This window comes from Enhydra lutris, unplaced genomic scaffold (assembly GCF_002288905.1).
Source record: "Enhydra lutris kenyoni isolate GAN:26980312 unplaced genomic scaffold, ASM228890v2 scaffoldscaffold37, whole genome shotgun sequence".
Classification (NCBI taxonomy): domain Eukaryota; kingdom Metazoa; phylum Chordata; class Mammalia; order Carnivora; family Mustelidae; genus Enhydra; species Enhydra lutris.
This window is the reverse complement of record NW_019154121.1, coordinates 28,081,492-28,107,547: the sequence shown is the minus strand read 5'-3', so window position 1 is coordinate 28,107,547 and position 26,056 is coordinate 28,081,492. Positions and strand designations below refer to the sequence as shown.

The 26,056-nt window shown below is 52.0% G+C and overlaps 1 protein-coding gene across 4 annotated transcripts in view; it reads right to left on the bottom strand.

Moving 5' to 3' along the window:
- Positions 1 to 7,673: 7,673 nt before the first annotated feature.
- LOC111154416 (ARP3 actin related protein 3 homolog B) overlaps positions 7,674 to 26,056 on the bottom strand; it is a 76,533-nt gene continuing 58,150 nt past the window's right edge. For 3 of the 4 annotated variants that reach the window (XM_022513995.1, XM_022513999.1, XM_022513997.1), the window contains 2 exons: positions 10,334 to 10,459; positions 8,577 to 9,188 (listed from right to left, as the gene is read on the bottom strand). In XM_022513995.1, the coding sequence (XP_022369703.1) occupies positions 8,865 to 9,188; positions 10,334 to 10,459 (450 nt within the window). In that variant the 3' untranslated portion in view covers positions 8,577 to 8,864. The other variant, XM_022513996.1, reaches the window with a different exon arrangement.

Here is a 26,056-nt window from a genome sequence, read left to right as displayed (position 1 = left end):
CCGACCAGGGAAGCTCACCCAAGCCCCGGGGCCCCAGGTCCTCCGGCGCAGGGACGTGGCCACGACCCTCCATCAGGCACCGACCTTCAGTGTGCAGCCACTCTGGAGGTCAAGCTGACACCGTGTGGCCCAGGCCCCAGGCGAACAAAGACGTTCCGCCAGGCAGGACGCTGCAGCGGCCCAGAGATCAGGGCAGAGGCGGGACCCCTCTCCGGGCCGGCAGCGACAGGTAACCGACGCGGGACGGTGGTGCGCGGGGTGGGGCGCGGCGGGACGCGGCCCTGAACGCGCGGTCCCGGAGCGGTGCCCGGAGCACGAGGGAAGGCACGAGGCTCGCAGACAGCCCCACGGCTGCTCTCAACTACTCTTGAAGCGTAAAGCATGATGGATCCACCTAAGAAATTAAAACGTGGTTTTCGGCGTCTAATTGTTTCTCTTCCCCTCTGCTTTGCCAGAAGACTCGGGAGCCCCCGAACACCGCGGCGCAGACACCCCGCGCGTCCTCCCAGGAGCCGCTAGTCCCGTGCCCGCTCCTCCGAGGGGACGCAGCGCTCCAGCAACGGGCGTCGTGAGAACTCGGGGAAATCAGTCCGGGCTGGAAGCAGGAGCCCCCAGGGCGGGTCGGGGGAGTGGATCTGCCTCTCCCTGTTGGCCCTAAGTCGGAGATGGGGGGAAGGCTCGTGGCCACAGAACTCCAGCCCACGACGCGCAGCCATCAGCCCCCGATGGCCGGGTGCGACCAGCAACGGCCGGCTGCCCGGCGTCCCCCACCTCCGACTTGGGGCCAACGGCGAGAGCCAAATCCACTCCCGACTGGCCCCAGAGGGTCCTGCTTCCAGTCAGCCGCCCCGGGCATTCCCGCGCCCACGGCCCCCGCAGGGCACGGCTGACCCCCCCCACCTCCCGCCCTGCGGCTGCCCCGCCCGCGCCTGCGTCCCCGCTGAGCGCGCACGACTTACAATGTCACAATAATTTGCAAATTATTTCTCCCGATCTAGAAGGAGAGCAGTTTTCATTTTAAATCTTCCTCTGCATTTCCGCTGCATTCTCCAGAAGAGACGCCGTCGTGACATTAAAAGGCCGGAGGGCAGGGGCCACGAATCTGAGTTCGAGCGGAAAGCCAGAGAGCTAACCAGAGAGCTAACCAGAGAGCTAACCAGAGAGCTAACCAGAGAGCTAACCAGAGAGCGAACGGAGAGCTGACCCAGCCTCTGAAGTCACCAGTCGAGAACACATCACAGGGCGCCTGGGTGGCTCAGTGGGTTAAGCCTCTGCCTTCGGCTCAGGTTATGATCTCAGGGTCCTGGGATCGAGCCCCGCATCGGGCTCTCTGCTCAGCGGGGAACCTGCTTTCCCCTCCCCCTCTGCCTGCCTCTCAGCCTACCCGTGATCTCTGTCTGTCAAATAAATAAATAAAATCTTAAAAAAAAAAAAAAAAAAGCACAGCGGAGCGGGAGGGCGTCCCCCGCTCAGAGCGCCCTGAGCGCACGCCTCGTGCGCAGGGAACAGGTTCTCGCGCAGGACGGAGGCTCCGCCGAGCAGCACCGCGTCCTTCTTACTCGACTCCTACTCGGGAAAGGGGCTGTCGCGGCGGAGAAACGGGGCCCGGACCCGCCCTGCGCACGGCCGGGGCTGTGGGAACCGCCGGCATCTCCCGGTGCCTCCCCGGCGGCGTCTGTGCGTCCCCGCGGCGGAGTCCGGCCCCCGGCGCGCGGGAGCCGCCACGCTGGACGCCTGAAACCAGAGCGACCCTGCATGCGAGCTACACCGCAATTAACATTAAAACCTAATGAAAAAGGGGCTCCTGGCGGGCTCAGTCGGCAGAGCGTGGTTGATCTCGTGGTTATGAGTTCAAGCCCCTCGTTGGGTACAGAAATTATGTAAAAATTATGTAAAAAAATAAAAATAAAAATTTAAAAAAACTTAAATTTTTAAAAAAGTTACTCAACAATCAACCAGGACATAAGCTCCGTATTTCTAGAAAGTTTATAATGCCACTGACCTTTGCCATTAGGGGACATTTAGGTTGACTGCCCTATTATAACATTCTTACCCCTCATTCAGAGAGCGGCATTTGTTTTATTATTTTTATTAACGTATAATATATAATTAGCCCCAGGGGTACAGGTCCGTGAACCATCAGGCTTACACATTTCCCAGCACTCACCATAGCACACACCCTCCCCAGTGTCCATCACCCGCCATCTTGTCCCTATCCCCCACACCCCAGCAACCCTCAGTTTGTTTTGTGAGATTAAGAATCTCTTATGAAAAAAAAAAAAAAATCTCTTATGGCTTGTCTCCCTCCCAATCCCATCTTCATTTTTTCCCTCCCCTACCCCCCCCCAACCCCCTTGCCCTGGCTCTCAAATTCCTCATATCAGGGAGATCATATAATTGTCTTTCTCTGATTGCCTTATTTCACTCAGCACAATACCCTCTAGTTCCATCCACGTCGTCGCAAATGGCAAGATTTCATTTCTTTTGATGGCTGCATAGTATTCCATTGTATATATATATGTACCACATCTTCTTTACCCATTCATCTGTTGATGGACATCTAGGTTCTTTCCATAGTTTGGCTATTGTGGACATTGCTGCTATAAACATTCGGGTGCACGCGCCCCTTCAGATCACTACATTTGTATCTTTAGGGTAATACGCAGTAGTTGTGATTGCTGGGTCGTAGGGTAACACTATTTTCGACTTTTTGAGGAACCTCCTGCTGTTTTCCAGAGTGGATGCACCAGCTTGAGAGTGGCATTTCTATCATGCTATAGCGTTTCAATTACCTATAAAATTTAATTTACTGTGAACATAAGACCTAATGAATGAATGTTAAAACATACTAATTTAGTTCAAGGAAACGGCTGCATAGTCAGAAACCCAAGTTCATATGCAAGCCCAGCTGAGAGGGACCCGTCGGTGGAACAGCATGTGTTAGTCATTGGCACCGGTACAGCTCACAATTTATTTCTCTAGATAGCTGCTTTTTTTTTTTTAATTTATCTATTTGACACAGAGAGAGGGAGAGAGACAGAGAGACAGCAAGAGAGGAAACACAAACAGGGGGAGTGGGAGAGGGAGAAGCAGGCTCCCCGCTGAGCAAGGAGCTGGATGGGGGGCTTGATCCCAGGATCATGACGAGAGCCGCAGGCAGATACTCAACTGACTGAGCCATCCAGGTGCCCCTAGCTAGCTTATTTCTAATTATTATGAGGAGTCTGTTCTCTGCACTGTGATGTTATCCAAAATGCTTTGATCGCTCTCAAATATCACAGTAGCTTTTTCTGCAAAACAAACAGAGCACCACACTGAGGCTTCCAAAAGACCTTGCTATTTCTAAATACGGCGGGAGAAATTAGCGTTCCATTTCAAGACTGAAAACCGCATCCACCAGCTATGTATTTTATTATCCCTAAACTTCAAAACGTTTGCTCCCTACCTTCATCTAGAGATCACAGGAGCTGGCCATTCTGATTTCTGACTCCCTTTGGACACTCCTAATCGACTCTGCCCGTTGTTGTACAGACTCAGACATAAAGCTTCCAGCTTCTCCTCCCTGGCAGTGCCTCCCAGGCCGTCTGGTCTCACGTGGACTTCTCCGGAGCTGCCCATTTGCGAGCTCAAGCTCCAGAGAAGCATTCCTTCCTGTCCGGCTCGTGTCACCACCCCCAACACCCCACCGTTCCAGGTCCACCCCGGGACTCGGGAAAAGCTACAGCTCTTGGTAGAAACTCCCAGGCATGTCTGCACAAATCTGAGAATCCCCCTGTACTTGCTTAAGTGCTTTATTCTTTTTTTTTTTTTTTTAAAGATTTTATTTATTTATTTGACAGAGAAAGATCACAAGTAGACAGAGAGGCAGGCAGAGAGAGAGAGAGAGAGAGAGAGAGGGAAGCAGGCTCCCTGCCGAGCAGAGAGCCCGATGCGGGACTCGATCCCAGGACCCTGAGATCATGACCTGAGCCGAAGGCAGCGGCTTAACCCACTGAGCCACCCAGGCGCCCTAAGTGCTTTATTCTTAAGAGAAAGGCCAAAATTCTCACCCCAGCCCTGCCTCGGACACCCTTATCTCCTTGCTGCCCTCCATGCCAGGCTATTGGCGCCGTCTTGAAAACTGCCATGGTAACCGCCTCCTGGACGCCTTCTCCCCACGCATCACTAACCTGCTTCCACCCACCCCTGGGAACTCGGCTGACCACCGCTCCTTCAGAGGCCTCCACCCCAGCCCCCGGGTTCCCGTGCCGGCGCCAGCCCTGTGTGCCCGCAGACCGGCACCTGGCCCCCAGGGCCCCGCCGTGGTCGATCACAATCTGACCTTGTAATTAACGTGTCTGTCCCCCAGGAGGAGACATTCCAGTCCGTCTGCACCGCAGCCCTGGCTCGCACACCATGGCTCACAGGCACTTAGAGAAGTAACCTGGGACTCAGGGGACCGACGGTCAGCCGGGTGCACCGCCGGGCTGTGACCTCAGGATCTCAGACGACCTGTTCTGTGCCCCAGGCCCCCGGCTCCGCTGTACTACCGTGAGCCAAAAACACAGCACCCTTGCTGACACCCTCCAGCATTCAGGCACCACTGCCAAGTACGAACCAGAAGCAGGAAGAAAGATTGCTCAAGGCCAAGGAAGGTCTAGTGGGAAACTACTCAAAATGTATCTGCCAGTAAAGTGCTCCTGTGGCCAAGGGTGAATTAAATGGAGCTCTGATCAATTATTACAGCTGATCTGATCCCTGAATATTGAAAATATGGCCACAGCATGTCATTTATATTTTGACATTATAAACCCTTAGGTTTGTAATGATTAATTTCTAAATAAAGTCATAGTTTTTTTATCAATTAAAAAGTTCTGAAATTTTTAGTAGCAAATCCTACTAAATTAATAACACTTATTAAGGTGTGCACACACATAATTAGAAATCATCCACAGCAGCCCAGCCTAAAGACAAAAGGGTAAAAAAAACCTGAGAAGTCAACCAGGGAATAAACCGCTTTCTTCTGAGACTTAACACAGGGTAGTAAGAACGAACATCCCAACATTAGAAAATCCTTCCACGATACCAGTATCAAGCTATAGTTTCTTTTCTCCTTTACAAAAAGATTTCTTTCCATCTGACCATGTGAAGTTGACATAATTGCCAATTAGGGGCCCATACAATTATTTGGCCAATCAATTTATATTTCTACTTAACAAGCCTGACAGCAACTTTTAAAGGAAACATTATGAAATATTCCTCAATTAAGTAAAAAATTATTTAACAGATAAATATTCTTAACGGGGCTCTCGTGTGGATTTCAATAAGCTGAACACTTGATTAACCTCCCAAGCCTGTCTGGCACAACCACAATTTTTACAAATGAGATAGGATGGAGGGACCGTAAAGAAGGAATCAATCACACAACGGTCCGTGCTTCAGTCGCATGAGAGCTCTTAATTCCTATTAGTTAAGTCGGAGAATGAACCGCTGTTACCACCATAAAATACTCTGTCTTCAAGGGGTCTGCGGGGCAGTTTCTTCCACCGGACTCTCGTGGGTCACCGTGTGGATGCTCTGAGATGTGCCATGGCGTCACTTGCCCACCTTCCAGGTACATGGGATGTCTATCAGGGTCACTATGTAGAGCTAGATTTTAATATCATTGCAAGTCTTAAGGTAATGATAGTTAATGTCCCAGATCCTTGGGACGTTACAGTACAACCAGCTCTTGTACAAGCTTCCCTGAACATGGAACACTTCTCAGTATGGAGCTCAGGCAGCCGGAAACACCAGGCAGGGAGTCTCCATGTGAACAGGAATTCGGTTCAGTATTTCCTGGGCACTCACCCTGTGCCAGGTGTCAGGAGGTCCTGGGGGTACAAAAATCAGTCCCCCGATTCCAAGGACCTTAGTCTGGGGCAGGGCACAGGGCATCAGTGGGGCACGGGGGAGAAGCTGGCTCAATGGGGATTTCATCCACAGGGGATGCTGGAGCACTCCCGGGAAAGGGAACCCTGCTGGGGCCGCTCACTCCGGGATGCCGGCACCGTCCTGCGCCGAAATCAGCGGTGATACCAAATCTCAGTGCGTTCAACCACGTTCATCCGCGGAACACATGTCACCCGAACCGAAGTCATCGCGTGCTGGTTGTGGAAGGAGGGCTCACAGCTCGGAGCTCAGCGGGAAGGCAGCAGCCGCACCCCCAGCAAAGGGCGGCCTTTACGTGGATAATAAAAGTGACTCAATCGTATCTGCAATTTAATACTGAGAAAAACCCGGGTGATGTTTAGATCCTACCATTCTATACAGAGAGCTTTTTAAAATATGTTTTCTTACTGAAAGTTCTGAAGGCCATTTAGTTCATGAACCTAAAATTCTCTTCTCCCACCGAAACTATTTTTTAACGCAGTTGTGATGAGCAGGGCTCTCGGGACACAGTAACAGATTAACAATGGCTAGAATTTACTGAATACTTACTATGGGCCCATTATAGCTCTATGTGTTCAGTCGAACAACTCTTGTATCTTACTTGTGAAATACAACAACGTCGATCCGTATGACAAAACATACACTGGCAAAGCATTATGAAAGAAAATGAAAACAATTCCACATCCAAGTCCTAGATGGGTAGCTTCCTAGAACACATTCCTTACCAAGGGATTTGGATTAGAGGGGAAATACTTTGTAGCTACCCACTGCCACTTCCAAACTCTTTTTACATTCCAGAGACTCCTGCCATCGGGCATGACCCCCCACCGTCCCACCTGGTTGCTGTTTTCCTCCTACTCTTACGAGGACGGTTATGAAAGCACACGTTAGAACAGATGGAGTCATGCTCTGCCTCCTAGCCGTGCTCGTGGCATGCGCTGAATTCCTTTCAGCCATAGTTTCCCATCTGGGAAATGGGGATCACAGTAATTCTGATTTACTGTGTTGTTAAGATTAGGTCACGTGCAGTCTGCACTTAGCGAAGTCCCACCACACACAGTGCTCCTGCTTCCACATGTCAGATGAAGGCAGACACGTAGGCCCAGGACACCGGGCAGGAAAGTGACTGGAGAAACTGAAACAGTCCAGTGACCCCGAGAACCAAGTGGTCTGAGACTCTCCAGTGGGAGACCGAGGGTCTGGGGTCACTGATGATTCCTCAGGAATAAGCAGGGACTGCCTACAGCATGGAAAACTCAGATTTCCCCATTATTCTCTGAGTGGAGAACTGACATCATTATTCTCATACCCGCTTCTACACTTAAATAACAAAACTAAACGTTTCTTAAGGCAAATTTTCAGAGAATAAAACCTACTTCGGGCTTAGAACAAATACCATAAGCACCAGTTTAGAAAGTAATGCCAGTATCACACGAAGAATGGAGCAACACTGAATGTCTTAGTTCAGCCAAGTACCTTTCAAGCCAGTGATCTACTCAGCAAACGGCGGAGCAGTTACTAGAAGCCGCTGGCAAGGATTCTGAACTCCCAGGAAGGGCTGCTAGAAATCCGTAAGAGACTCCCGCCCCAGCCCGCCCCCAAAACCCGTCCCACGGCACTTCCTGGACTCCGGGGCGGGACGCAGCGGTCACTGAAGACAGGAAGTCCTCCTCGCTCTGGGAAATTTCCTTCCCCAAGCTTGGTACAGTTGCCAGTTGGGCACAGAGCAGACACCCGAAAGACCAGCACAGCACAACAGGAAATCTTTATAAAGAGTCTAACTGCTTTTATTACAAGGGTGCAAGGCAGCATTTCACCCAACACAACCAAGAGCAAACCAGCGTCTTCTATAAAACAGTTTCCAGAAAGTTCAAACAGGAAAATGGAAGGTACATTATCGGTAATGATTCTCATACAACAGTGTTTAGCGTTGAAACTTCATGTCACTCCAATAAAGTGTAATCATTTTCTAGCAAACGTGGCCAAAAAAAGTCTGCTGTTTGATTTTGTTTGCCTACAGACATATCAGAACATGCCTCACGATGAAAAACGTGTTCTCACGGCACTCCATGACACCAGTATCTACCCGTGCTCAGAATCAGCCAGTTGTACCAAATACCAGAAAATACAAAATGATAGGAAATATAAACATCAATTTGTATTGCAAGTTTATAACATTTTATTTACAAAAATAGGCTAGGAGGAAAAGGGTTTGCAGCCCCATATTCTTTCCTGGGGGGACTATTTTGTGTCATCTTCTGGGTTTTTTTTTCCTAACGATTTTTCAAGTCGCAGGTGAATTCCTCCAGAGTTGGATTCGCCCACTAGAAGCTGGGGAGGCACGGAGGCGAGGGGCGGGTTGGGGAGGGGCGGCGGGGGAAGGGCCGTCGGACAGCGGGCACACGGGTGACGTGCACTGGACTGCCTCATGCACTCGGCGACGCAAGCACGCTTCTCGACATCGACACCAAACGCCACTATTTACAGGAGCTGCGGTCTCGCCCGAGCCCCGACGGCACCTGCTCACCAGCGCGACGTGACCGGGGGACCGTGTCAAGCAGCCGCTAGGACATGACTCCGAAGACGGGGTTGTGGCGGCAGATGCTGGGGCCGTACTCCTCGTAGTCCTTCTTGGTGTGGCACACCTGGAAGAACTCGGGCTGCGGGGCAGTGGTTAGAGGGAATCTCGAGACCCTCCCGAAAGGAGGTCAGAGTCCTACCCCAGGACGCCAGCCGGAGAGTCCTGCCCCTACACCCCACCCCTCAGCCAGGCCCCTGCGGGAAGCTCCGCGCCCCTCCAAGGCCCAAGCTACAGACCGGGACCTTATTTCATTTCTTTAAAATGGACTCGGTCCCCACTTATACCAGCTACATGCACCCCGGAATTAGCATTACACTAGCTACTGGCGAATTTGAGGAGAAAAAGGAGTTGTTACGTGAAATGGTTACAGGAATTAATGACTAAAGCAAGGCGTCTGGGGTGACGTCTGGATTTCACCTGCCATATCACCCATAACCCCTGACCGGCAGGGACTCGCTGCGCAAGGGAAACACCCGGGACAGATCTTAGCTCTCCGGGACCCGAGTGGCAGGCACAGTGCGGGCGCGCACCACCCACCCGGGACCGGACGGATTTGCTCCCGCTCCACAAAGAGCGCAGGCAGGAGACACAGAACGGCCTGGGGAGGACTTACCGTTGAGGCGAGCATGGAGCCCCCAAACCACACGGCGTACCGCTGCATGTGGTGCGTTATCACCTGGACCTCCACGGGCTTGGGCTGGAAAGCAGACGGCGCACGGTCACCCGCCAGGGCACACGATGGGTCACCGCTAAGCTCCCGGCTGACCAGACACGCGCTCCGAGCGCAGACAGTGGGGCCTCCTCCCACCACTGGCACGAGGCGCATCCCTTGTGTCCGAGTCCCTCCGTGGGGATCAGCCATATGTGGCCTCCGGGTGGAAGTGTCTGAGCCACCCCCGTCCCGGCGCAGTGGTGCAGAGGAGGCCCGTGGTCAAGGAGGGGCGGGCGCTCACGAGGCTAAAGGCATTTTAAATAGTAAACAATCCAAGCAATTAACCCAATTAGTGTTTTTTTACAACACAAATTAGCTGTTTTAGCATCGCAGAGCTAGATCAAGTGTCCCAAACTACTGTGAGAAATGACCCTTCGCCAAGAGTGTGATCCGCTGGGCTGAAGGGTGTGTGTTTGCTCCCATTTTCCCCACACCAGAGCCCGGTCCCGCCTGGAAGCTCAGGGAACACACCAGCGCATTCGGAACATGACCTCAGAAGGACACACACACGCTGCTACAGCTAGTTATTTTAGTTTAATGAGAACGTTTGCAAAGGACGTGAAAGACCCTCACTGAGAACGGACCCCTCTCCCTGCATGCTGGTCGTCACACAACAGGTCTCATCTCTTGTAAGACAGAGAAACTGCCGGCAGCCGTGGGTCAGCGTGGGCACCAAGGGGCTGTGGCCAGCCCAGTGGCCGTCAGCCTAAGCTACACTCTTGGAAGGAGTTCAGGCAGCAAATCTCCAAATGTAGTCTCACCGAGCAGCTGAGAAACCAACCTGTTCCTCCTTCAGGCCCCGGCCACTGGTCCACGGGAGAGGGACTGGCCGTGTGTGGGAGGGGGACTGGCTGTGCATGGGGGGCGACTGGCTGTGCACAGGGTGGGGGGGACCAGCTGTGCATGGGGGGGGTGATCGGCCATGCATGGGAGGGGGACCAGCCGTGCATGGGGGTTGGGGACCGGCCGTGCATGGAGGGGGGACTGGCCGTGCATGGGGGGGCGACCAGCCGTGCATGGGGGGGAACCAGCTGTGCATGGGGGGGAAAGCGTCCTGGGAGGGAAGGGGAGCAGCCGTGGGAAGGACCGGGAGCAGCCAGGCTAACGTGCCCATCCCACCCGCCCCCTACCTTGATCCGGCCTCCACTGAGCTCCTCACTGAGTCTCAGCCGGGCATCCACCACGCGTTTCAGATCTCTCTGCAGTCGACGTCCAAAATCCCTGAACATCGTGGAGCCTCCTGAAAGAACGACATTCTACAAGACACAAAGCAGAGGGGTTTCCTTTGATGAAATCACCCACCCGCCCTGGCCTGGTTACCCACCCCACGGCTCCTGTTGACCACACATTCCACCCACGTGGGAAGACGTGTCAAGGCAAAGTCAATGCTATCAAAATTCTGCCTCCTGGTACTTCTCCTGAGCGATAACCAAGCGGACACAGAAATTCTGCCCTACGTGTTCCTCTGACAAAGGGACAGCTCCGCAGGGGCCAGGAGCCCAAACACACTCTGAACCAGCAAACTGACTTGCTAGAATGACCCAAGGCCAAAGCAACAGGAGGTCTGCAGCTGTTGTGCCTTAATAATCACGGCAGGGCGGGGGGGGGGGGGGGGGGGTCCTTTCAATTAATACTTGAACCTTTTTCAAAGGGGGAGGCCAGGGAGGAAGCATGCCCTTGGGGGTTCCGGGGAGAGTCACTGTGCTGCCCACGGGCCTCCACCACACACGTCCTGCTCAGTGGCAAAGAGAAGGGGGAGGAAGGGAGCTTTACTAAATCTCTTACTGGATTCTGACGAGGCAAATGTCGTTCTTTCAGGCTACAGGACATTATTGAGGACAATGAAAGCAAAAGTAGGTATATCCTGACAATATTTTTTTTTACAGAAAACATCACCTGAGAAACGGTAGAGAAGGAAAATAAAGTTCCCATCCCAGAGCCAGGAAGCCCGACTTCAAGGCCCTGTAGCAACACGACACGTGCGGGGCCGGCCCCTGCTCTTCCCGACCCCGGGAGTGGCGGAGCAGGACCCCTCGGGTAAGCTCCCAACAGCCAACCCTCCCCACACGGCACAGAGGGGGAAGTGCACCTTCCTGTCCCTGCTCACCCAGGGCACCGGTGACATGACAGGATGTTACAATACCCCTTTCCATGGGGTGCCTGGGTGGCGCAGTGGGTTAAGCCTCTGCCTCGGCTCAGGTCATGATCTCAGGGTCCGGGGATCGAGCCCCACATCGGGCTCTCTGCTCAGCAGGAAGCCTGCTTCCCCCCCCGCCCCCGCCTGCCTCTCTGCCTGCTTGTGATCTCAGTCTCTCTGTCAAATAAATAAATAAAATATTTAAAAAAAAACAAAAAAACAATACCCCTTTCCAGGCAGCCAGCACAGAGCAACGACGGACTGTTCTTTCTCGTTAACTCCCAGAATAGGCACCCCAGCACCCACGCAGACTTGGGGCGAGACAGGCGAGCTCAGAGCAGGGAGGAAAAGGAGCAGGGGCCAGAAGAGGCCACTGGTGATCCTGCCTCCTACCTGGGATCCACGCCAGTTCCACCCCTGAGTGTCTGCCCAGAGAAATGTCACCCTCATGACCTGCCAGCAGACTGCCCGTCAACCAGAGGCACCCTCCAGTGGCTGGGCTGAAGAGAAGCGCCAGAGGTGGAGGCTTTCGCTGAACCTTAGCTGGGGACGGGCCAAGGGAAGGCGTCAGCAAGCGGCCACCAAACTGAACTGACATTTTCTATCACCTTCAGAAGTCTCGTGTACAACCTACTTCTAAGAGAGGATCTGCGGGCACCCTGGTGGCCCAGTGGGTGAAGCGTCTGACTCCTGATTTCAGCTCAGGTCATGATCTCAGGGTCGTGAGATCAAGCCCCACACCAGGCTCCACGCTCAGCCGTGAGTCTGCTTGAGATTTTCTCTCTCCCTCCCCCTCTGTCACTGTCTCCCCCCAGCCACTTGCACATGTGCTCTCTCTCTCTCTCTCTCAAATAAATAAGTCAATCTTTAAAAAGAGAGAGAGAGAGGGCTCCTGGGTGGCTCAGTGGGTTAAGTCTCTGCCTTCAGCTCAGGTAGATGGAGCCCCGCATCGGGCTCTCTGCTCAGCGGGGAGCCTGCTTCCTCCTCAATCTCTCTCTGCCTGCCTCTCTGCCTACTTGTGATCTCTCTCTGTCAAATAAATAAATAAAATCTTAAAAAGAGAGAGAGGGAGAATCTGAACTTGGCCTTCAAGGCCAGGAATGAGGAGGATTCTGATTTATGGTGGGAGAAACACTATGAGAACCCAGAGCCCTGACCTATGCCACAGGGCTGCCCTCGCCCCTCTCCTTCCACCATCCTACTGAAAGGAAGCAGCACTGCGCACCGCAGACCCCTGAGCAGGGAAGCCCCCCTCGGAGGGCATCCAGGAATGACCATAGCAGACAGAGCATCACTGAAGTCTCTCCACCAGCAGATCTCACACTCGGCCAGTCCTCACTGGTGCACTTGAATGGACGCAGGCCTGACTGCTCTCGGAACAGTGTGGGCTCAGTCCCCGGGAAGCCCAGCCAGTGGCCACTTCCATTTCCTGGGGGGCAAACTTCTACTGACAGCCCCCCCACACACAGAGACCGTCAGGCACCCGTCGTCTGTCTGTCCCTGACAAACTGCGAACCCAGATCTTTCAAGCCGCATCCTATCCCAGGATCAGCGTCGTGAATAATCACTCCCTCGCTCGGTCTCCTTGGGGAGAACTCTCTCAGGAACAAGAGGAGAGGGTCCGGTTCCTGTCGGAGTCAAGGGGGCAACACACGGAACTGGGGGTCACCCTGGGTGCTGACACTCGAGCAGGACACCACCAAGAGGTGAGAGCTGCAGGACCGAGTGCCTGACGGGCCAGATGAAGTCAAACCCACCTCCTCCGAGAGGTGCTGTCACCTGCGGACACAAATTGTGCATCTGTTTGCTGGTAAGAATCACAACTTAAAGGCATTCTTGATGTGCTGGTCATCGTTCCCCTGAACAAGCCTCAATGGCAACTGGTCCTGTTTTCCACATGCTGGTCAGACCAGCCAACTACCTTCTGGAAGGAAAGACCTCAGCTTCTATCAAAGAATCCAGCAGGAGCTGGGGGTCTGGCGGGGGAGGGACAGCACCTGGCTGCGATCTGACAGCCCTAAGTGTGCTTTTATTTCCAGTTTTTCGCTGTTGTTTTTCACTTACTTTGATTTCTCAAACCCCACCACAGACAACTCCTCTGAAATCTTTCCAGGCTAAGATGACCATGGCCTTGCTCCGCGGCCTGAACTCGAAGCAGCCACCTGTCGGGCAGCGCCCCATGGGTTCCTGAGGAAGCCCCCAGATGGCTCATCGCAGTGTGGGGCAGAGGGCCACAGTGGTCATCTCTCAAAGTCACAGCAAGACTCTGAGTCATCCCCCCTTAAATGACTGTCTACAGACGTGGAGCTGCTTCTAGCTGGATAACCAATACCATGAACCAAGAGTCATCCACTGCCCCATCGGCAAACCGCGTGCCGGTTATTGTGAAGGACGCGGTGAAGGGCATCAGTGTTACTATTACAGCAACACAGGCCATGGGAGAGCTACCTGCGCACTTTGCCTCTCGGTACCCACCCGAAGGACCATGAATCTAGGCTCCCCGCCCTCAGCATGGCTCCAGACAGAGCAGTGACAAGTTCACTGCCTCTTGTAGAGATAAGTCGAGAAGTGACCTTCACTCTCAGTGAAAGTCAAAAGCAGAAGCTTGTCCTAGGTCTCAGTGTCAGGAAAAGCTGGGCCTCTCAGGAAAACTCACTGTTTCGATCACGTCTCGGAGGCCCTGTGACTCCCATCACAGATTACGCCGTCCCTCTCTCCTCTGGCGCCCAGTCCTTCCTGAATGGCTGGATAGAACCGTGCTGTGCTCCGCTGTCCTCGTCTTGCCGGAGTCACTCTGCTACTCCTGTTCTCCCTCGCCCAGACCGCTCTTACATGGGATGTATTTTCCCGACTGCCTCAAACTCTGCACACTTAAGGGTGGGCAGGTAGAGAGGGGCAAGTTTGTAGGGGCAGACAAATAGGAAAGCTGAAACACATTAGAACTGGCTTCTGACAAAATAGGGCAAAAGGCTAAACGAGACTGGAGTTTATGCAAGAATGCTTCGTCTCCATTCTGAATTCCTTCCTTCTGTCCTTCCTTCCCTGCACAACAAGCCTCCACGGCCTAGAGTCTGCCTGATCGCCAGACAACCTCCTAGTCCCCTCCACGCACACCTGTTGTCACTGGTGCCAACAAAAAGACCTCTGGAGCCCCTAAGAGCAGAGACTGTCTGCGTGCTGCAAGTTCACTCACAGGCTGGAGGAATATGTCCAAATTCCAGGAATCTAGAAATTCCCAAAGGGGCCTAGAGATCTCAAAAAAGTTAGAAAATATAAAACGAAAAATGAAACTTTAAAACACAACTTTCTATCACTGTGAAGATTGACATTTTAAAATGTTAGTATTTGGAATCTCCTAAAACCATTTTAGAGCCGCTCATTTCAGATTTTTCTCTAAAAAGAAACTGCTTGTTTCCTGCAGAAGAAAGAGACTGCTCTGTGCCTGAATCTTGATTCTCACTTGAGAGGTGCCCAGGAAGGTCAGCGCAAGGGTCCTTGAACTGGTAATTACTGGGCTTGGGAAGGAGAGTCCCTGCACCGGTGGCAGGACTCGACCCAAGTGCCTGCTTACCACCATTAACGAGAGCTACGTACGTGCACCCACCCAACTGGCCCCTGAGAAAGAAAGGAGGCATCTGGGGAGCAGGTGCATCTCAGGAGAATCCATTAGGCAAGGTCACACCCAATGACAGGTAAGAGACAAATAACCCTCTTTTCCATTGCTTTGCTTTTTACTCAGAACTATTTTAGCCTCATTGTGAAATGAGTGTGAGCTTTAAACCACAGGCTGGAGTTCCATCCACACTGTTATTACACTCTGGTCGAGGTCAGCACAGTTAATATGGTCAAAGACAATGAACTCAGACACAATGCAACATAGGGAAACCTGACAAAAACACCAGCATGAATCCTGGCAAGATTCAAGATGGCCCTACCCACCAAGAAGATTCTGGAGAGGTCAGAAAGCTTAGAAAACAATGTCATAAGCTGAGATCGTACTCAGCAAAAATAATAGGAATACGGAACAGGACAGATAGAACAGCAGAACTGAAAAGACTAAATTAGATGTGGTCTGAATCCAGGTTGTAACGAGATTTACTTACGCAGAATACACTGTAAGCAAACGTACATACAAACTTCACTGTGTGAGTAGAGATGAAGAACTGACCATGGCAAGTGAATAAGTCAATTAAGATGCTCAGAGGGACAAGTGGTGAGATAAAACATCAATGGGTCCCCCTTGTGGACAAGATGGCCCTCAATGACCACGGCAAGTGGACGAGATGGCTCTCAATGACCACGGCTAGTGGATAAGATGGCTCTCAATGACCACAGCAAGTAGACAAGATCCCCCTCACTCACCATGGCAAGTGGACAAGATGGCCCTCAATGACCACGGCAAGTGGACGAGATGGCCCTTGATGACCACAGCAAGTGGATAAGATGGCCCTCAATGACCATGGCAAGTGGACAAGATGGTCCTCACTGACCATGGCAAGTGGACAAGATGGCCCTCAATGACCATGGCTAGTGGGTAAGATGGCTCTCAATGACCACAGCAAGTGGACATGACCACAGCTAGTGGACAAGATGGCCCTCACTGAGCATGGCAAGTGGACAAGATGGCTCTCAATGACCACAGCAAGTGGACGAGATGGCTCTGACCATGACAAGTGGACAAGATGGCTCTCATGACCATGGCAAGTGGACAAAATGGCTCCCACTGACCACAGCTAGTGGACAAAAAGGCTCTCACTGACCACGGCAAGTGGACAAGATGGCTCTCACTGACCACGGCAAATGGACGAGATGGCTCTCAATGACCACGGCAAGTGGACAAGATAGATGGCTCTCACGGATCATGGCCTGTGGACAAGATGGCTCTCGTTGACCACAGTAAGTGGACAAGATGGCTCTTACTGTCCGTTGCGAGGAGACAAACTGGCTCTCACTGACCATGGTAAATGGACAGGATGGCTCTCGTTGACCAGATCACGCAAGCATCACTTTACAAAAACCTACTGGCTACACTGATTTCACTCTAAATCCTTTCCCGTTTCTGCCCTAGAACAGATCATCTGTATCTGGCAGATTATAAGGCTTCTTCCATTCATTTTGTTGTGGCAGAAATAGATCAAATATAAAACAGTACTTGGTAAAACACAGCTGGGTTGACATTAAGTCCCTGGAGGGATGCCGGAACTTAATAGTGACCCCGTCTTCTTGACTAAGACATACACAGGGATCTTGTGCATGGGGCTCTTAATTATCTTAAACTACTCACATCAATCAAACTAGGCACTTAAAGATATTGTAAGAAATAGAAAATACCAACAGAAAAATTTCAAATAGGCCAGTTTACCCAACAGAACTCATAGCTGGATTTCAGAGACAGCATTTGCAACATAAGCCAACATCATAAAATACTTTAAAAATTGAGTAGATTACATCTAAAATGGCCATTTATTTTTCAAGTAAATTTCTATTTACATTTCAAACAAGATAAGCACCGTAACCTAGTTTTTTAAAAAATCACCACTAATGGCTATTTTAATACATTTAATCCTACTTTTTTGGAAAAGGCAAATATTAACAAGTTGATGTAATGGATTTTTTTAACCTTTTTATTTGAAAAGAAATGTTTCCATTTGGAAATAAGTAATTTCAAGGTAGCAAAAGTGGTACCACCCTTTATTCAGACTTAGCTGCTGTGAACACCTAACCACACCTGCTCCATCGTTCACAGTCCACACACACACACACACACACACACACACACGCCCTTCTTTAATCATCCGAGAGTAAATCATATGCATCAAGGTCCTTCATTCCTAAACACTTCAGTGTGTCTAAGAACAGGGACATTCTCTTATGTTACCACAGCACAACTGTCAACTTCGCGAACTTACACGAACACAAAACTTTCATCCAACCTGTCATCCCTGTTCCAGTTTTGTCACTTGACCTAATAATAGTCTTTACAGCATTTTTATCCCTCCAGTCCAGGATCTGGTCTGGGTTATTAAAATTATTTGTCATATCTCTGTAATGGATTTTTTTTTTTTTTAGATTTGATTTATTTATTTGACAGACAGAGGTCACAAGTAAGCAGAGAGGCAGGCAGAGAGAGAGGAGGAAGCAGGCTCCCCGCGGAGCAGAGAGCCCGATGCGGGGCTCGATCCCAGGACCTTGGGATCATGACCTGAGCTGAAAGCAGAAGCCCACTGAACCACCCAGGCGCCTGTAATGGATTTTTAAATTAAGAAATAATTCAGCCAAGTACGCACATGAACGCTCACCGTGAACTTCAGAGCTCGAGTCGCCTTCAGAGAAATAACACGTAAGATCCATTTTATCATTCGAGCAATGAAAGTGCCAGCGTATATATGCAGCCAAATGACTTTAGACATAGTGGCCGAGTCACCTCAACAGGGAAGGGAATACGAATGATGCTAGAGTAACTGACAACCACGGGAGGATGTGGGCACCCACTACCATCCTTCACTTACATGGTGTGACTCAACATGGATCAGACGTCAATGTAAAGCTAGAACTAGAGAATCTCTAGAAGAAAATTGTTTTAATCTTCATGACTTTGATGTTGGCAAAAAATTTCTTTGATGGCACACTAAAAAAGTATTAACCATAAAAGATAAAAATGGATAAACTCGACTTCATAAAATGAAAAACTTCTGTTCCTCAGAAGAGACCACTAAGAGGGGTGCCCAGCTGGCTCAGGGAGTGGAGCGTGGGACTCCTGATCTCAGGTCATGAGATCGAGGCCACGCTCGGTAGAGAGTACTTAAGAACAAACAAACAAACAAACAAAAGATACCACTAAGAAAATGAAAAGACGAGCCACAGACTAGGAAAAAATACTTGCAATATACATATCTAACACAGGACCTGTGTCCAGAATAAAGAAAACAACCCTTACGCCTCAATGAAAACAAACCAATAAAAAAACAGGCAGAAAGTTTTGACACTTCACAAAAAGAAGGTGCACAGGTGACCAACAAGCACACGGACAGACGGCGAACAGCGCCTGTGACGGGGACCGCACCCATTAAACCCATTACACAGCAAGTTCAGGTTACGAGAAGAACAGACGGCACAACCGCTCTGGGGAAAGTCTGTGGGTCTTTATCAAGTTAAACACACACAGACACACCACCATGGCACGCCTGGGTATTTGCCCAAGGGGAACTACACACGTATCCACACAGACTCGCACCCAGATGCTCAGAGCAGGTTTTTGTAGTAGCCAAAACCTAGAAACAAGCCAAATTCTGTACCGGTGGAGGAAGCCACCTGGGGGGTCGCATACAGCAGTGCTAACTGGCACAGACAGGATGGCCCTTGCTAGCCTGCAGCTCCGAAGCACGAGCTGAGTACAGGGGACAGAGGACGCCGCGTATGACCCCCTGTGCGTGCAGGCCCAGAAGGTCAGGTCTGACGTGTAGTGACAGAGAGAGGTCCGTGCCCTCCAGCAGCTGGAGCTGAGGGACAGGGGCGGCCAGCAGAGAACAGGGACCTTGTGCGGGCGGTGGTCGCGCTCTCTGCCTGCACTGTGGTGGTGGTGGTTCCGCGGCCATGTGGACTTGTCCAGTCTCCTTCAACAGTCCTTAAAGTGGGTTTGTTTTATTGCAAGTAAATTCTACCTCCAGCGGAATTTTGTGAACAGGGCAATGCAACAGAAGGCTGGGATGAACGAAGGACTCGCCGAAGGGGGGAGTCCCACACCGAGCAGCGCGGCGGGAGGAAGCCCGAGGGACCCGCACTCTCGGGGTCTTCCCTGCCTTACCACACCCTGCCCGCGCGAGGAAGGGAGCACACGGCCGGATCCACGTGCATTAAACACTGGACTCCTCCCAGGTGCTGCTGCTGTGCACAACGGAGAAGCGGGCTCTGCGGCTCGGGCCCTCCTGAGAGGGAGCTCCAGTCCTCACCCCCATTTCAAGCCTCGCTCAGAGCAGAGAAATTCTAACGTGACCCAGTAATCTCGACAGACTTACAGAGGACCAACCCTGATCGCAACCCGCTCGCCCACAAGGAACTGTTCACCCTGCTCTTTAGCCTCTGAACACAGGCCGTCGTCCCGGACCCCCACTCTGATGGCGTCTGCCCCCACAAGCAAGCAGCTTCCTTCACACAGACACACGATGCGGCAGCCCCGGGAGAAGGTCTGCAGGGCCCAGACCGGGTCACGGGTCTGGCTCTCGTGTTTGTCTGCAGCCTGGGCTTCTGAGCACCACAGCCGGCAGGGACACGTCCACGAGGGATCAAAGACCTGTTAACCCAGGCGAGCAACACAGCCAGGAGGCACTGCTGGGCTCCTGTCGGCAAATGCTCCCATCAGAAGCGGCCGCTTCAGACGACATCACTAAGGACATGCCGCCATGTCAGATGAGGTCCTGGGAAAAAGAGATCTTGACCCCAGCTACAAAATACCAAAACCCTAATTGTAAGGAAAGAGTTGGATACTAAAACAGACACAGGACAGAGCATCAGATCCCATTAAAGATCAGGTTTTTGAAGCATGCTGATTACTCAAGAAAATGTTCACAACCATAATGCCAAGTTAATACACAGGACACAAAATAAACGCGTAGCAGACAGAGCCACCCACTCCTGTTTCAAAACCATGAAAAAGAAAGGTGGTCACAGTAATTATACACAATGATCACAGAGGAGTGACCTCGGTTTTACGAAAGATTTTGGGATTTCTCAAATTTTCTAAATGCATTTCAAGTTGGAGATAATCATCTTTGCTCGCCCCCAGAGTCGATGTTTCCTAGACTAAAGCTGCACCCTAAGATGCGGAGCCCTGACTTGCGGAACGGCCGTGAATGCTAACAGCGTGGCGCTCCCCTCGCCCTGCAAGGCCGTTCCACCTGCTTACTGGGGCCACCGGGCGGGCTGGGATTTTCGCTGCCTCGGCAACCACAGCTAACGCCTTCCCTGGCTGCACAAATGTTTGTTTCGTGACGGCCAGCAAAGTCTCCGTGACAGAAGCCCTCACGAACAGAAAGGTCCTGTCTCTACGCCAGGAAAGATGAGGGCAGCACGTGCTACTGTCGACACCACACGCGGCCTCTTGGCCACCCGAAGCCCAAGGCAGAAAGACTTGAAATAAAGTATGTAACGGCAGTACGTTCGTTCAACGGACACCTGACATGGCACGAGAAATGGCAAGAATTCCCATTCCTGGAACTCCTGGAACGCCAAGCAGATTCTGGGCGAGAGACTCTGCTTACTTTTAATCGCGTTTGGCAAACATACACTGCCCCCTGCCCACCGTGCTGGGGAACTTTAACCCGCTTCCCGGGTTCCCCGTGGTGCAAAGTGCTCGTGGGGGAGCGTCCCCCCCAGGCCAGGCTGACAGCCCCGTCAGAAAGTCCTGGGACCCCTCTCCCCCCACACTGCAGTCCTGACAGGCTGTCTCTCTTTAGGAACAAGAGCTTCTCGACTCTCAGGCGGGCCCCAGAGACAGCAAACCCAGCCAAGCCCGAACAAGCCGATCTCTAAAAGGTGGGCCGCTGGACGCAGCCCCGGGCCGCACAGAAAATACAGGTGAACCTCCAGGGCCGACGGTAAACGGCTGCCCGATTTGGGGGATGAAACGACTAATGACAAACGTCTCACAAGAATGTCTGCACACCCCCCTCTGCAGGAGGAAGAGGGGTCACGAGGGAAGGGGGGTGACCCCTCTTGACCCCTCTTCCTCCTGCAGCTGTGTGATCTGTCCCCACCCAACTCCTCCCAGGCCGCTCGAGTGCCTTTCCCGGGAAACCCAACAGCCACTTCTCCGCCCTCATCCCACGAGGCCTCCCTGTGTCACCTGACAGGGCGGAGGACAGCTGTCTTCCCTTGGCTTCCAGAGTTTTCTTTCTTCTTTCTTCAACTACCCGCTCTTAGCTTCTGTGATGGCTGACGTTACGCATCAGCCTGGCCCAGCTGTCACACCCAGGGATCAGATCAACATTGACCTAGATGTCGCTGTGAGGGCATCTGGCAGATGCGGTTAAGTACCGAGGACCCTCGGGGCTGTGGGTGTGCCTCACTCACACAGGAAGGCCTGGCTGAAGAGAAACCTGAGGTTCCCACAGGAGAAGGAATCCCGCCCTGAGGCTGCAGTGCCCGCCCGCCTGGGTCTCCGCCTGCCGGCCTGCCCACGACATCCTGGGCTTGCCGCACCGAAAGCAGACCCACTCTTTAAAAACATGGGGAGCTAGAGCAAGAGCAGACAGACAGGGAGAGAGGAAGGAAGAGGGAACATAAAGAGACAGAGATACAGAGAAGATAGGTAGATACAGAGACATAAAGGGGGGAACGGCCTATTGAGTCTTCTTCAGGAGACCCTGACTGACGGCCTCCGTGGCCTCCTTTCTCTGCACAACTGTTACAATCTGACCTTCCTGTGCGCTGGACCCAAAGTTTTCCCAACTTGTCACCTGCATACTCTCCCTCGGTGACAGTCACATCGACGACCCGACAAAGTCTCAGATATTCCTGACCCTCCAGCCTGTGTATCCAGCGGAGTACCCCAGAAGCTGGAACTGCGCTGACTCCTAAGCAGGCTCCCCTTCTCCGGCCGTCCCTGTCCTAGTAAATGACACCCACCTCCCCGACGTGCAAGTAAGAAACCCGAACCTCTTCCCCGCCTCATCAAAATGCCACCAGACACCCCAGAGCCCCTCTCTCATCTCTCCACCCTCCCATCTCCCTCTGCATCTCCCGCCGCCTCCCCAGCCCGGGCACCCTCCCAACCTGGCCTGCAGCCTTCCTGGCCCCAATCACCTCCTCAGGTGCTGCGCTTCTCAGACTTAAATTGGCTTGTGTCACCTCCCTGCACAGAACCCTCAACACCCTTAGGATGAAAACTAATTCCATGCAAGGTCCCTCCAGGCGGACAGGCCACACCACCCCCGAGCCCCGTTTAGTACCCAGCAGCTCACATCGCCCCTGCTGTGGGCCTGTGCACATCCCAGGCTCCACGCCCATGACTCCCATCCTCCCGTGTTGGGTCTGGAGACGCTGAGTGCCTTCCAGACCCACACACGCCCTGCCGTCCTTCACCCCAGCCCTGTCCTTTCCACCAACCAGCAAACCCTTCCCCTCCTGGCGCTACACGCCCTGCTCTGACCAGGAAGTCACACCAGCCTTCAGGACACAGAGTGGGTCTCAGTAGTCCCATGTGACAGCCATTAGCCACATGTGGCCATTTATGTTTCAAATTAAGGTCAACAAAATTCTAAACGCTATTTCTTAGTTAAACTATTCACATCCCAAGGGCTCTGCAGCCACACCTGGCTCATGGCAACTGGATTAAACCACACACAGACCGTGTCCACCATGACAGAAAAGTGCATCAAGAATGAAAAATGTGGGTCAGACCCTCCTCACTAGGGACTTCCCTCACAGCCGCGTCAGAGTGAGCGTCCCCCTCCGTGCCCTCACAGCTCACTGCCCATCTGTGTCCTCGGGCCCTGCAGTGAGGCCTGGCCTTCTGCAGGTGCTCAGTGCACATCTGCTCGTCATGGTCAACACAGAGGACGCGCCACTGACACCTTCACTGCTCAGGTTACAATGAGCTTCTGAAAGCCCTCGGCTCGGCAAGTCAACGTCCTGTGCTGGGCCTCCCATGGCAGACGTCCCTGCTTCTCCCAAGTGACCCGAGAACCATGCAGTGCCAGACACGTCAGCAGGATGTGCCACGGAGAGTTACAGGGGATACAGGCGTAAAGTCAGGCTGAACCAGCACAGTTCTGGAACCTTCTCTGCCCACTACCCTGCCCCAAATAGAGCACCCTCCCTCCTATCTGTTCACATGTCAGACCTGAATCAGGATTTCATCTGAATAAAAGGCTTATTTAGAAAAGGGGTGGAGGGGCGCCTGGGTGGCTCAGTGGGTTAAAGCCTCTGCCTTCAGCTCAGGTCATGATCCCAGGGTCCTGGGATCGAGCCTTGCATCAGGCTCTCTGCTCCGTGGGGAACCTGCTTCCTCCCCTCTCTCTCTGCCTGCCTCTCTGCCTACTTGTGATCTCTGTCAAATAAAAAAATAAAATCTTAAAAAAAAAAAATCACTACTCACCTTTAAAAAAAAGAAAAAAGAAAAAAGAAAAGGGGTGGAAAAAAATATCTTAACATGTGTATTTTCCTCTCTTAAATACTAAAGATATTTTAACTTACTCAATATTAAAAATGAAAATAAATATAATTTATTTACTCTGCAACATGCTTCTCTGACCTAAAAGGCATTACTGGGGCGCCTGGGTGGCTCAGTGGGTTAAGCCTCTGCCTTTGGCTCAGGTCATGATCTCAGGGTCCTGGGATCGAGCCCCACATCGGGCTCTCTGCTCATTGGGGAGCCTGCTTCCCTCTTCTCTCTGCCTGCCTCTCTGCTTACTTGTGATCTCTCTCTGTCAAATAAATAAATCTTTTAAAAAATCAATAAAAGGCATTACCATAATTAAAATATGTACACCCAATTCAAGCCATCTGTTACAGAAAAATCATTCCTTGAGCTAGATCAAGATGTGTTCACATCTGCTCGACAAACATAATGAATAAGACTTTTTAACAACTCCCAACCCACTGTGTGCTAAAGCACATTTAACAGCATTTTATCTCTGGCCCTGCCCTCCGTCCCAGACTTGTTGCTGATGCGCTCAGTGCCATCTTGGAATCCACCCCAAACAGATTTCTGAAACGCCTGCCCCACTCCCCCACCGTCACCTGTGAAACTCTGTCCTCCCGCTCACCGCCCCCCCCCCCCCCACCTGGGCCAAACCCTCGGGACTCTGCTCAACCACCACCTTCTGCAGCCTTTCAGGACCCCCTCCACTTAAATGCAATCTGCCCCTTCTCTCGATGACCGTAATTTGCATGACTCGCTTTCATGACATTCAGCTTGTAGTGCCTCCACCAGAATTACTGATTATCTGTAGCTTTTGTATAAGCTCTTAAAGACGAGAACCACCTCTCACACACACATCGTCTAATTTAGCAGCAACAGGGTGCTGCAGTTAGTGGGGCACTGGTGTGACAAAGGGAACTCAGGAGCAGAAGACATCTAGCTACATCACAGAGCAACGCCAACCTGGCTTTGCCCTCAGAGCATAAAGTTACGAAACACTGACTAATCCGGGAGCAGACTAGTTGCTGACAGTGTAACATGGTTCTCCATCTAGCTGCGTGTTAGAATCCCCCAGGGAAGCTTTTAATGTCCAGACGTCCAGGCCCAGCCTAGTTCCATCAGAATCTCCGGGGTGAGACCGGGGCTCCACCAGAGGTGTGGCTATAAGCCCCCAGGGCCCAAAATTTCTCCTTTCCAGAAGCACCTGCTCCTTGTAACAACTTGGCCTTCTGGGGAAATCACAGGCCTAACCAAGACCGGGGCCTCACTCGAGTCCCCCTGTCCAGGCCCCACTTCCACAATGTAGCAGCTGAACAGAGAAGGACGCACGTAAACACCTATCCTTCTATCTACAGGCCAGAAAGAAATAAAAATTAGATGGGAATTACTTTCATCTAAAAAGTTATGGGGCGCCCGACATGGAGCGTGTGACTCTTGATCTTGGGGTTTTGAGCTCAAGCCCCACACTGGGTAAAGAGGTTACTTAAGAATAAGTATCTTTTTTTAAAGATAAATAAATAAAAATAAAAATGAAAAGCTGTTCTGCTTCCATAAAGATTCTAAGTGCTTGTCCGCCCACCATCCCTGCTTACCTGTCCACAGGCCTGACCAGGGGTTACTCAAGGGCCAGGAGCGCCTCGGGTGTTTCCAGCAGAGCCTCAATAGCTCACAAAGGGGGCAAGGGGTGCGGTCCCCTCTGTGTCCCTGTCTCCCCACAGTGCACAGAGCCTGGCCCCACGACAAAGCAGAAAAGCCCCATCAACTCCCTCATTAATCCAACCGGGGGCTAGCCACCTGCAAGGCTGCCTTCGCCACACAGAGGCCACCACAGGAACACTGGCAGCGACGCGACGGAGCCAAGACCACCTTGGTACAGACAACTGCGGCCCAGCCAGCACCTTCCCCACCACAGGGAGAGACGACGGCCCTCAGGGTGAGGTGGTCAGGGACAGGCCTTCCCTCGTTGCAGAATCATCCTCCTTCCACGTGTGATGTAATTTTCAGTGTCGTGTGTCAACAGATGTGGGACGAGACCCAGAACCCAGCCACCTGGCTCCGCAGCTACGTGACCTCCCCCGCACTTCGCTCCTCTGATCTGCAAACAGGACCGTTTTCCTCAACAGAAGGGTGTGAGGCCTAAAGGACCACGTCCCTGCCCGCGACAGGCCTCCACGGACACAGCAGGGCCACCTGGAGCCAGCAGCCACCTCACGACAGTACAGTGAGGAACACGTTTCATCTGTTCTCGACACAAATCAGCACCCAATAAACGAGCTGTCGCCATTTACGAAGTGATCTGTTAAAGTCTGTGAATAACGTGATTTGTTCAAGAGAAATCTGTTCAGAGACGGAGACACTCAAGGTTGTTTCTGAACAAGGTCGGGGCATCCGACAGCAATTAACCACACAAAGGAAATCTGAAATTTCCTAACATTTAAAAAATTACGTTTAGAAGCTCAACCACTTTCTCCAACTTCCTGAGCACAGGATTGATAGAAATCTGAGACTTTAAAAATGTGTTGGGATGGGGTACCTGAGGGGTTCAGTTGGTTAAACGCCTGCCTCTTTGCTCCGGCT